The 13,977-nt window shown below is 37.7% G+C and overlaps 1 protein-coding gene across 10 annotated transcripts in view; it reads right to left on the bottom strand.

Annotated features, from left to right (window-relative positions):
- The window catches only part of ZC3H11A (zinc finger CCCH-type containing 11A), a 37,815-nt gene that overhangs the window by 12,191 nt on the left and 11,647 nt on the right, over window positions 1–13,977 (bottom strand). For all 10 annotated transcript variants that reach the window (XM_045536304.1, XM_045536300.1, XM_045536302.1 and 7 more), the window contains 8 exons: window positions 9,555–9,752; window positions 7,464–7,583; window positions 4,838–4,961; window positions 3,237–3,440; window positions 3,005–3,121; window positions 2,678–2,758; window positions 1,434–1,544; window positions 585–647 (listed from right to left, as the gene is read on the bottom strand). In XM_045536304.1, the coding sequence (XP_045392260.1) occupies window positions 585–647; window positions 1,434–1,544; window positions 2,678–2,758; window positions 3,005–3,121; window positions 3,237–3,440; window positions 4,838–4,961; window positions 7,464–7,583; window positions 9,555–9,608 (874 nt within the window). In that variant the 5' untranslated portion in view covers window positions 9,609–9,752. The remainder of the gene's footprint in view (window positions 1–584; window positions 648–1,433; window positions 1,545–2,677; window positions 2,759–3,004; window positions 3,122–3,236; window positions 3,441–4,837; window positions 4,962–7,463; window positions 7,584–9,554; window positions 9,753–13,977) is intronic.

Here is a 13,977-nt window from a genome sequence, read left to right as displayed (position 1 = left end):
CTAAAAATATATAGAAAAAATTAGCCAGGCATGGTGGCACATGCCTGTAGTCCCAGCTACTCGGGAGGCTGAGGCAGGAGGATCGCTTGAGCCCAGGAATTCAAGACCAGCCTGAGCAAGAGCGAGACCTCCTCTCTAACTAAAAATAGAACAAATTAGCTGGGCGTGGTGGCACGCGCCTATAATCCCATATACTTGAGAGGCTGACGCAGGAGAACTGCTTGAGCCCAGGAGTTTGAGGTTGCTGTGAGCTAGGCTGATGCCACAGCACTCTACTAAGAGCAACAAAATGAGACTCTGCCTCAAAATAAATAAATAAATAATTTGTGTTTTAAACCTAGTACCTTCTAAAAAGCTAGTCATGGTACTAATTTAATTAAATTGTAATACTTTAAATTTCTGTAACTTCAATAAAAGGTATAATGCACACATGAAAAACATGAGAAAATTTTATAAGTGCTTTCAGCCAAGAATATAGGGGGACTGCCAATATTGATGGGATCTGTATAAGGAGTTTGGACAAGGTACCATGTTAGTGCACAAAGAAGCAGAAAACAAAAAGATACACACAAAACTTATCTCACCTATTGAAAATTTTCGTTTGCCTAGTCTCTCGGTAAGACTCAATCGAACCAATGGTTCTTCTCCTGAAATGACAAAAACAGAATTTCTCTACCACTAGCCAATTCTTTCTGTATCCAGAAACTAATAATGAGTATAAAGTATGCTTTCATGTTAGTATGAGCCCACTCAGAAAGTCTGAAAATTAGGTCTCAGTCTTAAGGAAGATTATTGCATCAAAAAAAACCCCAAACCCTATTATCAATAATTTAAACAGCCAAATGCACACAATAGCACACTATTAATTATTAATAGCATCCAAGCATAAGGAGACAGATTGTGTTCTTAGCCAATAAAACCCAAGCTATACTTTTGCTTATGTTAAATGAAATCATACTCTACTCCAATAATAGCTCTCCTGTATATTTCCTTCATCATCCCCCAGCAAGAAGTAAGCTCTCTTTCTTCTGATTCTTTGTTGTTTGAATGGCATTAACATTTAAATGTATCTATAGCTACAATTCCTTACTAGGTGTAAAATTATTAAGTGAAAAGATTTTTACGTTTTTCTGTAATTCAGAGAGTTTATATTAAAGTTTTTTACCCACAAAGGGAAGTCAATAACTTTGTTGAATGAATATAAGCAATAAATGTAAATTAAGTATACATAAATGTGAGGGCTGCTTGAATTAAGAATTTTAACCTTTTAAATATTAGAGTCAAACGAACCAACTTTTCATCCTCATATCCAAACAACATACTAAAGTCTTACTGCAAATTCATCAAAGGTAAAAAATATCCAAGGATTTTGCATTTCCAATTATTTAAAAGTAGAAACCTGACGACTCTAAGACCTACCTATACCTCCTTACCTTGTTTGCTGGACAGAGTTACTGTCCTCACCACAGTCCGGACATTCTCTTTTTCAGGACCTGGAATGGGCTGAGGATGGAGTAAAAGACTGGAAACTCCTGAAGAACCTTCTGAATAAGGCAAGTCAAAGAACAGCAAATGATTTATAGAAAATAAAACTATCACAAGACAAAAAATTTTGTTTTTGTAACCAGTTAAGTCCAATACAGACTGCTATATCAAAGCCAATCAGCCTTTTTAAAATCTGTTTTCCTACAATGGAACGGGGTAGTGGTGGGGGGAGCCTTGGGGCATAATGTGAAAACAAAATTAAAAAAATTATTTGGACTGACTTAGGCACTCAACCTCCTTTTAGTTATCAATAAAGCTAACATCACTCTAAAGTTATCCTCCGAAGTATACCAGACATCAGGCAAGTCAATCCAATCCAACCCGCTCCATCTAAATTTAATCATCAGCAAAACATAACTCCAAAGTTCCTACAGAACAAGCTTTAATAAGAGGATTCTTAGACCCAATCACTTATCTCTACACATACTACATTTCACACTATAATTTTTAGGCTTAGAAATACAGATCAACCACGTTGAGGCAAGCTCCAGAAGAAAATCCTAGCAGCTCTTGAGAAAGAACTCTTCTACTACAAAATGAAGTTTTTCCTCTTTTAATATAGTTCTTATATTGTATTCTTTAGGGTTATAGTTATTAAGATACACAGGTTCTTTCAGGTTCTTTATTACACGTGCCTAGTTCTGAATAGAGACTGAAACACGACTGGAATTAATTAAAAAAGCAACCATGGAGGCCGGGCGCAGTCCTAGCACTCTGGGAGGCTGAGGCAGGCGGATCGTTCGAGACCAGCCTGAGCAAGAGTGAGACCCCGTCTCTACTAAAAATAGAAAGTAATTATCCAGACAACTAAAAATATATATAGAAAAAATTAGCTGGGCATGGTGGCACACGGCTGTAGTTCCAGCTACTCGGGAGGCTAAGGCAGAAGGATTGTTTGAGCCCAGGAGTTTGATGTTGCTGTGAGCCAGGCTGATGCCACAGCACTCTAGCCCAGGCAACAGGGCGAGACTCTGTCTCACAAAAAAAAAAAAAAAAAGCAACCATGATTTAAATAAATCTGTGAAATCAAAATCATTTTGCTAATTTTGGCTGTTGCTTCCACAAGTATCCTTCTTATCTTATTATTCTTCCCTAGCAACATACAATCATCCATGCCAAATTTATGACTTACCACCTTGCTTCTTAGATTTTTCTTTCATTTTCTTTGATTTAATTTCCTCAAGAGTTTTTATTCCAAAATTCAAACATTCACCTGAAAAACCCAAATAGAAATCACATGAGGAACTGGAGCCTTTTCACCTTTGCATTTTATCTGTACACAGCAGACATTCAAGTATCTTTTCAAGGAATGATTGAGAGAAAGCACGTGTGTGTAGCATTCCCTCATGAAACTGAAATTTAGGTCAATAATTGTGAACTAAATTTCAAAGGCAGTTAAAATATCATGGACACATTGAATAGTGCTGTAAGATTTAGCACCAATACAGCCTCCTCTTACCCTGCTTTAAATTGACCCCAGGTTTCCGGGCAGAAGCCACTCGTAATCCATTATGAACTTCAGGACTTGGTTGCAGGGTAGGTGTTTTGGTTTCATCACCTTCCTCAGAAAACTGATCTATGTGTCAACATTTAAGGGAAATGCAATTAAAAACATGCCTAGAGTATTAATCCTGATTCTGTCCAATTCACCACATTACCCAGACTATTTGCTTTAAAGAGCTAAAACTTACCATCATCATCTTCATCATCATCTGCAGCATTAATTACAACTGGTGGATGTGTGGGGCTAGGAACATTTTCGGAACTTTCTACTTTCATAACACTCCGCAGCTGAGGGGAAGGATTAGACTGGACAGACAATTTGCTCTGCTGAACTGTGAGCTGGCTAGCCTTCACTTCCTCTTCTGGTGACTCAGGCACAGTGGGCAACACAGCTAAACATACAAAATCAGTCATAAATTAAAAATAGCAGATACAATCCCAGTTCTCTTAAACAAAAATCCCTGGCTACCTATGATAAATTCATGCATTTTCCTTATGAGTACTTACATCTTTTTACCTAATTTATCCATTTAGATTCTAAACTCCCAGGAAGAGAAAATGTGCTTTTAGCTAATAACTCTTCATTATACATGAACACACTCAAAATGGGCATTCAAAACATAGAACAGAAGGCTAAATGCCTAGTACCTGTTTACAAATTCTAAACTTTTAATATTGAAATTCTAGGGTTTTTGCTTAGCAAAAAAAAAAAAAAAAAAAAAAGCTTTTAAGAGATAATAGCTGGGCCCAGTGGCTCACGCCTGTAATCCCAGGACTTCGGGAGGCTGAGGTGGGAAAATCACCTGAACCCACGAGTTCAAGATCAGCCCAGGCAACACAGCAAGACTCTGTATCTACAAAACAATTTTTCAAAATTAGCCAGGCATGGTGGCACATGCCTGTAGTCCTAGCTACTCCACAGCTTGAGGCAGAAGGATCGATTGAGCCCAGGAGTTCAAAGTTACAGTGAGCTATGATCACACCACTGCACTGCAGCCTTGGGCAATAGAGCAAGACCCAGTCTCAAAACAAACAAACAAAAACAAAACAAAACAAAACAAAAAAAATAAAAAGGAGAAAGAGAGCTATAGCAGATGACACTTATTTGAACCAAATTAGAAAGGAGTCTACTTTTTTCCTTAAATAGAGGTGAAAAGATGTAGTCATCAAGTTTTAATCATATAGCAGATATGGCTTTTAAACAGCTAATTCCACTTTTAAATCTATTTAAAAGGGATTTTGGAAATAAATATGAGCTTTTTGTAGAGTATGAGTTTTATTTTAGATTACAGCCTACAGCAGGGTTGTCTAACTTTTTCTGTAAAGAGCCACATAGTTAATATTTTGGGTTTTGTGGGCCAAAGAGTCTCTATGTCTTACCTGCCAAACTCCAGCAGTGGCACAAAATTGGCCACAGAAAATACCTAAACAAATAGGCAACACTGCATTCTAATAAGACCTTATTTTACAAAACAAGCAGAGGACCAGATTTACCAACTCCTGGCCTAGAGTATCAAGTTTCTTTTGAAAACCTTCATGGGTCTGATAAGAAAATGGGAAATTAGGTAAACTATAGTAATTTAAACTGGCATGCCAAGACACACTTGGTTCTATGGCCACGTACTAAAGATTTAACCTTAGGTAAGGTTCAGTTCCCTCATCTGTAAAGCAGAAATAATACTTTTTTCACTAGACTGAAAGAAGGCAATGTGTAAAAAGTACTTTGTACAGTGTGCATAGGTGTACATTTAATAACAACTATTGTTTTAAAATTAAAACCGGATCTCACTTTTGCTTGGAGGTAGGAAAAGGCCATCAACATAACGTCCTCTGTTGTGATGGAAAGCGCAGTTTAGTTTTTGACATCCCATTGGCTGGTTTTCCCAATAACAAGGTATTTCACTGCGTTTTTTCTGCAAAAAGGAAGAACACATTGTTTTCCAATAAAAAATGAAGTGAGACCTGTATTAACTTGGTAATTTGTTTACTGGACAAAGTTTAAACAGTATTCAAAAATCTGAGGCATGTAAGATAAATTTTAGAAGGAAGAGAGGTTGCTAAAAGTGACATACTTTAAGGCATGAAGGAGATGAAAGGAGCGAGGAAGTAGTTTATCTGCTAATTTAGAGAAGCAGGTTGATACAGTAGTTAAGATTATAAAATCAAAGATAATAGGGTTTGAATCTCTATCATGCTACTTGCTGGCCACGTGAACTTGGACAATATACTGCCTCTAAGCCTCACTTGCCTTAGCTATAAAATGAGAATAATAGCAGCTATCTAACTGGTTTCTTATAGAGATTAAATGTTAGGTAATTAAATATGAAATGTCTGATTTCCAATCAAAAGTTTAGTTTATTGTATCCCAAAGGAGCACAATTAATCAAGGTATGTGCCTAAACTACTGACACAGTTTTGTCATCTTAATGGTTAGCTTATTTATACCAGCAGTGAAGAAGCTTGGACAGCAAATGGTGATGAAATCGAGAAAGGTGTTTTCCATAGCTTGTTGAGAACTGAATATTTTGCCTTGCAAGAAGTGGTCCAAAGTCTGGAAAAAGCGTTAAGTCAGCTGATGCAAGATCTGGTGAATATAATGGATGATAGAGAGTTTCCAAGTTCAGCCTCTATAGTTTGAGCAGCACTGTTTGTGTAACATGTGGTCAAGAGTTGTCTTGCAAGAGGATTGGCCTGTCTCTGTTGACCAATCTCAGCTGCTTAATCACAAGAATCCTCATCAGTTTTTCCTATATATATTTTTAGCTGTCCAGATCATTTCTTTTTATTTTTAGTAGAGACGGGGTCTCGCTCTTGCTCAGGCTGGTCTCGAACTCCTGACCTCGAGCGATCCTCCCACCTCAGCCTCCCAGAGTGCTAGGATTACAAGCGTGAGCCACTGCACCTGGCCTGAACTCATGATTTTTGTTTTGTTTTGTTTCTTCTTTTTTATTTTTTGTCTCTTCTTCTTTACCCTCATTTCCTGCTGCTGATGAACTCATGATTTTTAATCATACGTAGACACAGACACAAAACCACAAAGACACTCATAGACACAAAGGAATAAATAATGATGTAAATGTCTATATGTATATACACTTATATGTTCCCTAGCTCTGTCCACTGAGAGGACCTGAAAGCAGCGACACTCCAGGAGCAACCCAAATCTTAACTTCTACATATCATTCTTCACTAAAAGGAACCAGGCCACCTTGGAGAAATGGCTGATTCCAGGGCTATAGTAGGAAAAGTGTAGCATGAGCTTGGAAGAATCTTATTAGGCCAAAAAGCAAAGAGGTCTGCAAATGATAGAAACCAAAAGGACACAAAAATCAGCCTGAAGAGCTCCTACTGTCCAAATCTGGGTTAATTTAAGCATAAAAATAAAATAACCATAGTAATGGACTATGACACACTGAATAAAATAGGATACCATGAGTTGTGCTAATACAAATAAATAACTAGAAAAATAAGTGAAGGTTTGATGAGAAATAGGATACTTAGAGGGTCTCAAAGTACTTCCCCACAAAATACTCCTTAATTACAAAGAGAAAAACTTTATAGTGAAGCAATCTGGCAGATACCATCTTAATCAAGTAATCAAATTAGCACTACTAGTAATGGAAAATTAAAATTGTATGCCACTGGAGGGTACACGATGAAAAGAGTATCACTTCTGTGGTATTCCTACTGAAGATACACAATCTTAATTTAGTAATGAAGAAATACAAATAAACCCAAATTGAGGGACACTCTACAAAATAAATGGCTGTAACTGACAAAAGTGTCAAGGTCAATGAAAGGTCAGAAAAGAATGAGCAACGGCTCTCAACTGAAGGAGACTAAAGGGTCATGACAACTGTGTGCAACACCTGAATTTGGACTTGCTCCTTCTACAATAATGGATATTACTGGGACAAGTGGCAAAACTTGAATGGAATCTGAAGATTAAATGGAGGTGTAATACATTAATGTTAATTTTCTAATTTTGATGGTTGTATTATGTAGGAGAAATGTCCTTCTCCCTTATAGGATATATTCATAAAGTATTTGGAGGTGATAGGGAATATCAGCAATTTACTCCCAAATGGCTTAAAAAAATTTTTTATACTACACTTTGCAACTTTTCTGTAAGTCTGCAATTGTTTTAAAATAAAAAAATATAGATACTCTTCAAAGATACAAATATATTTTTAAAGCTCAGATACACTACTAAACTGCTTTCCAGAAAAATTATACCCTTTCATGCTCATATCATTTAGATATTAATGAACATTAATGTCAGAAATGTCAGTGGATCGTTAAAAAAAAATTATCCCACTTGTTATTATATATAGCAAAATGTCACTTTGTCCCTATATTTTTTATTGACCCACCAGACCCTACACTACTTATGAGAAGGCAAATTCAAAACTTACATCAATCTCCATGTGCCGAAACCTGCACACCTGTCGAAAACAGCGCCCTTCTTGCCATAATGTGCAAACAGTTTCATTTCCTAGTGCAGCCTCACAGTGACGGAATGGGCAGCTGTCACCCTGTAAAGAAAAAGAGAACACAGAAAAGAACTGTGACACTGAAATATATTCCAGGTAAAATGTCCACAACAAGAGTTTCCTGGAATCTAAGCTGGAGGCCATGGAGCATGCCTGTAATCCCAGCTACCTGGGAGACAGAGGCAGGAGGATCGCTTGACTACAGGAATTCAAGACCGACCTGGGCAATATAGCAACATAACAAAACCCCATCTCAATAAACAAACAAAAAACCAGTTAGTTTCCCACAAGCTAGACAAGCACAAATGAGTGAGAAAAGATAGGCAAGGTAGAAAACAACTGAGATGGGATGACAAGAACAATTTGAGGGCAACAAATTTATAATTTCCTATAACCTATTTCTTGATAGTACCTTCCATTTGATCTGACACAAGTGACACATGCTGAGATAAAGGGTTGAAAAAGACAAGCAGGAGTGTTAGGTACTCTTTAAAAATATTTTTTACAGGCTGGGCACTGTGGCTTATGCCTATAATCCCAGCACTTAGGGAGGCCGAGGCAGGAGGATCACTTGGGGCCAGGAGTGTGAGATCAGCCTCAGCAAGAGCAAGACCCCGTCTCTACAAAAAATAGAAAAATTAGCCGAGCATGGGCATGGCGGCACGTGCCCGTACTCAGGAGGATGAGGCAGGAGGATTGCTCAAGCCCAGGAATTGAAGTTGCAGTGAGCCATGATTACACCACTGCACTCTAGAGCCTGAGTGATCCAAAGTGAGACAAGGTTTCCAAAAAGAAAAAAAAAAAAAACAGTATTTTACAGTTTATCTTCAAAACTGTTTCATACATCCTGACTTGTGTAACTCTAGCTTTTGATGGAAAATCAGAAAGTAAGTAGAGTAGGATTTAAATATAATTAATATAATTATGCTTCACTATATATGTTATACAACAGTAATATCTCAACCAAATGCTACTGTTGTGCAAACTGCTATATATAAGATAAAATTATCAGAGCTTTGCTCAAAAATTATCATTTTAAACACACTAAAATGATTTAAGAAAGTTTTTACAACATATAAGTTTACAAAAGTAGTAATAAAGAAATAACAGTAAAGCAGATATAACTAAAGAGAGCTACCAAATAATCAAGTAGAAAAACAGGAAGTTTTGACAAAGATAAAGCAAAAAAGCTACAAAAGCAAACTTAGAAAGCTGGCTTTATATTCTTAGTATTCAGCAAGAAATCTGGAAGAAAAAAGAAGTCAAATCCAATTAATGACAGCTTCTAGAAGTACAATACAATCCACAGTCATTTAATACAAAGCATATATTAATAGAATCAAAGTTAGCAAGCCATAGGTCAAAGTGTCCCCAATTCCAAAGGCATTCTGAACAGATTAATTCTACCTACCTATCTATCTATCTATTTATTTTGAGACAGAGTCTCACTCTGTTGCCCAGGCTAGAGTGCCGTGGCATCAGCCTAGCCCACAGCAACCTCAAACTCTTAGGCTCAAGTGATCCTCCTGCCTCATCCTCCCGAGTAGCTGGGACTACAGGCATGCGCCACCATGCCCAGCTAATTTTTTCTGTATATATTTTTAGCTGTCCATATAATTTCTTTCTATTTTTAGTAAAGACGGGCTCTCGCTCTTGCTCAGGCTGGTCTCCAACTTCTGAGCTCAAACAATCCGCCCGCCTCAGCCTCCCAGAGTGTTAGGATTACAGGCGTGAGCCACCACGCCCGGCCTGAACAGATTAATTCTGAACACCGAATGATATATGTCACTGGCATTTTCACTTTTGTAGAACATGGGAAAATTATATATAAAATGAAGAAAAAACATGAGCAATGAATTCTCCTAACTGTGCTAGCCTTTACTAAAAACTTGACAGCAAATAATAAACAGCTGAGCAAAACAAAACATAAAAACTTAAGATGTTGGGAAAGTCTTATCCAATTCCATTAAAGAAACTGTAGACAGAACTGATTTTAGAGATGTCATTTCTTACTTTGGTACATGTAGAATAGAAAAAAAAATAGCAGTCTTCTCCTTGGTTAGGCATGCTGGGTAGACTGTTAGATCAGAAGTGGCTACTTCAAACAAGCCACTGCTTCCTCAAGGCGAGGACCAGCTCCAAGTCCTCTTGAAATGGGTTTTATCTTCCAAATGACAACTCAGTCACAGAAATTGTCTTTAAAATGTAATCCTAAAATAAGGAGACAATGAATTAAAGTATTTCAGGTAAATTCTTCCAATTTCCTCCTCGAAATCACCCTGGCTAATGAGGTCACACTGTTAAAACTGGATTTTAATTATATTAACATGCACTTACCTATACAGAGCCTTATAAACACTGTGACTAATGAATATCGTACATTTTCATCTACAATGTAAAGTTTTTTTTTGTTTTTTTTTTTTTTGAGACAGAGTCTCGCTCTGTTGCCCAGGCTAGAGTGAGTGCCGTGGCGTCAGCCTAGCTCACAGCAACCTCAGACTCCTGGGCTCAAGCGATCCTCCTGCCTCAGCCTCCTGAGTAGCTGGGACTACAGGCATGCGCCACCATGCCCGGCTAGTTTTTTCTATATATATTTTTAGTTGTCCAAATCATTCCTTTCTATTTTTAGTAGAGACGGGGTCTCGCTCTTGCTCAGGCTGGTCTCGAAGTCCTGACCTTGAGTGATCCACCCGCCTCGGCCTCCCGGAGTGCTAGGATTACAGGCGTGAGCCACCGCGCCCGGCCTACAATGTAAAGTTTTTATTCAGGATAGCCATACCCTTCTTTCTTTTGTATTCTCTAAATGCTTGTTACCTTGCTTCAGCACTGTAAATTAAATAAGCATTACTAACTAAACAAATGATCTACATTTTAGATTGTTAATGTGACAGATTATTTTATACAAGATACTTGATAAATCCACATTTCTGAAAATCTAGATTTTTTTCCATCTAAATGAAAAAATCAGACCAGGCATGGTGGCTCACACGCCTATAATCCCAGCACTCTGGGAGGCCAAGGCAGGAGGATCGATTAAGCTCGGCAGTTCAAGAACAGCCTTAGCAAGAGTGAGACCCCATCTCTACTAAAAATAGAAAAAATTAGCCAGGCCTGGTGGCAAGGACCTATAGTCCCAGCCACTCAGGAGGCTGAGGCAGGAAGATGGCTTGAGCCCAGGACTTTAAGGTTGCTGTGAGCTAGGCTGATGCCATGGCCCTCTAGCCTGTGCAACAGAGCAAGACTCTGTCTCAAATAAATAAATAAATCAACAAACAAACAAACAAATAAATAAATGAAAAATATCAAATATTTTCACAAACATTTTTGTTACTTCAAAAGTATGTAATTATAACTTGATGGCAAAACTCTGTTTAGCTAGAATACTTGGAAAAACAATTACCTTTGAAAACATCTGTGGATCTAACCTACAAAATGAAAATAGCTAGAGTTGCACACCAATTATAAACAAGAAACAAAAGAAAGCAGAGTGCGGTGGCTCCCGCCTGTAATCCCAGCACTTTGGGAGGCTGAGGCGGGGGGATTGCTTAAGGCCAGGAATTCGAGAACAGCCTGGGCAACACAGCAAGATCCTGTGTCTTCAAAAAATTAAAAAAATTAGCCAGATGTAGTGGCGCACACCTTTAGTCCTAGCTACTCAGCGGGTTGAGGTGAGAGGATCACTTGGACCCAGGATTTCAAGGTTGCAGCGAGCTATGATTGTCCCACTGCACTCCTGCCTGGGTGACAGAGCAAGAGCCTATCTCACAGCAACCTCAAACTCCTAGGCTCAAGCAATCCTCCTGCCTCAGCTTCCCGAGTAGCTGGGACTACAGGCGCATGCCACCAAGCCCAGCTAATTTTTTTCTATTTTTAGTAGAGACAGGGTCTCGATCTTGCTCAGGCTGGTCTAGAACTCCTGAGCTCCAGCGATCCTCCCAGAGTGCTAGGATTACAGGTGTGAGCCACTGTACCCAGCCTCTATGGCATATGGGAAGGGAAAGGGAAAGGAAAAGGGAGAGAGAAAGGGAAGGGAAAGGGAAAAAAGGAAAAGGAAAGGAAGGAGCAAAAGCAGTCTTCAAAGCACTTTTCATCAATAGTGATTCAACAAAATGACACTCTACATTTTTACAAACTCAAGCATCAGAAGATCAGGTTTCAAAAACAATAATCTACAACTTGAAATCAATTAAACCAATTTAATCATATCTCCCACTAATAATTCCTAATCCAAGAATTGCATGCCATGATGAAAATTAGCCTTTAAGTCAACAATCTAAGGAGTAAGAGTCTACAACTAAACATGTACCAAAATCTTTAAAATTTATGTTCCTTTTGACCCAACAATTCCATTTCTAGAATTTACCCTAAGGTAAAAATAATCAACAAATATTCAAGGCAATAATATGCACAAGAAAGATCATCACAAACTTGTTTCTAATAAGGAAATAACACACAGAAACCCAAATGCGCAAAAACTGGAAGCTATTTAAAAATCTATGGTACCTCCACATAATGTGACAATATGTAGGTAGCCATTACAGTTTGGTAGCAAAAAGTGGATGCTGCTGTAAGCAGCTTTGGAACTGGGTTGTAGGTAGAGGCTCACAGAGTTTTAAGGTGCTTGACAGAAAAAGCGTAAAACAAACTGCCGCTAAGAAATATGAACATTAAAGGTGCTTATGGTGAGATCTTAGTTGGAAATGAGGAATATATTATTGGAAACTGTAGGAAAGGTGATTCTTGTTACAAAGAGGCAGAGAACTTAGCAAAATTGTGTTCTATTAGGTGGAAGGTAGAACTTGTAAGCAATGAACTTGGATATTTAGCTGAGGAGATTTCTAAGCAAAGTGTAGGAGCAAAGCGTGGGTTTTCCTTGCTGCATATAAGAAAATGCAAGAGGAAAGAGACACATTGAGGCAAGAACTATTAAGCAAAAAGGAAACAGAACTTGAAGATTTAGAAAATTCTCAACCTATCCACCTTGCAAAAAAATGAGAATGCATGCTCTGTAGAGAACACCAAGGGTATGGCTGGACAACAGTTTGCTGAAGAGACTAAGTGTGACCACATATACAATCAACCATCTCAGCAATAACGCTGCGAGCTTGGAATGAAAAGGGCAGACATGTACAGAAGAAACATGATAAGAAGACACGTAGGGAGAAGATGGCCATGTGCCTGGAGTGATGCATCAGCAAGCCAAGGAATGCCAAGGATTGCCAGGAAACACCAGAAGCTAGAAGAGGCAAGGAGGGATCATTTCCCTACAGGTTTCAGAGGGAGCATGACCCTGCTGACACCTTTTCAGACATCTAGCCTCTAGAAGTATGTGGCACTTGGTTATGACAGCCCTAGGAAACTAATGCAGATTACAAACATACTCAAATGATCTTTAACACATTGGCTGCCACACAAGAAAAAAAATTTTTCCCAGGGGCCACAGTGTTTTATTATGAAAATAGAATTAAAAACTTTGAAAACAAAATGATCCTTTCTAATTTAATGAAAAATCTGTTATTTTTTTATTCTCTGTGCGTGAGTTATATGCAACTAGAAAAATAGTTCATGTAGCTCAAGATAAAGAGATGTGTGAATTACACATGCTTCACGAGGCCTCAGGCTCAAAACTAGTGTGAGTTAAATACAACTCACATGGTAGTTAACGTGTTAACAAAGAAACAAAAATTCAGCAGAGAATTGTCTTTTCAATAAATGTTAATCAATTGAATGTGCACATGTAAAAAAATAAATCTAGACACAGACCTTATAACTTTCACAAAAATTAAAATGGGTAACACACCTAAATGTAAAATGCAAAACTGTAAAACTACTACAAGATAACATAAAAGAAAATCTAGGTAACCTTGAGTTTGGTGATGACTTTTTAGATTAAACACCAAAAGCATAATCCATGAAAGATAATAACGATAAATTGGACTTCATTAAAAGGTCTGCTCTGTGAAAGCACCGCTGAGAATGAAAAGACAAACCACAGGCTGGGAGAAAATGTTTGCAAAACACATAATTGACAAGGATTGGTATCCAAAATATACAAAGCACTCTTTAAATCCAACAATAAGAAAACGCACCTAATTAAAAACTAGGCAAAAGATCTGAACACACCTCACCAAAGACATACAGATGGCAAATAAGCATATGAAAAGATGCCCAACATCATGTCATTAGGGATTGCAAATTCCTTTTAGAATGACTAAAATGCAAAACACTAACAACATTAAATGCTGGTGAAGATGTAGAATCAACAAGGAAGAAGTCTGGAAGAACACAAACCAAAATATTAACACAGTAGTTACTGCCAGGGTGGTGAGATTATAGGAAATTATTATTTTGTTTTATGCTCAGAATTTCATTTTTTCTAATATAATCTAATATAGACATAATAAAAATTTAACTCTATTATAGACATAATAAAAAT

Source organism: Lemur catta, chromosome 23 (genome assembly GCF_020740605.2).
Source record: "Lemur catta isolate mLemCat1 chromosome 23, mLemCat1.pri, whole genome shotgun sequence".
NCBI lineage: Eukaryota > Metazoa > Chordata > Mammalia > Primates > Lemuridae > Lemur > Lemur catta.
The sequence above is the reverse complement of the archived record's forward strand: the minus strand, read 5'-3'. Positions and strand labels throughout refer to the sequence as shown.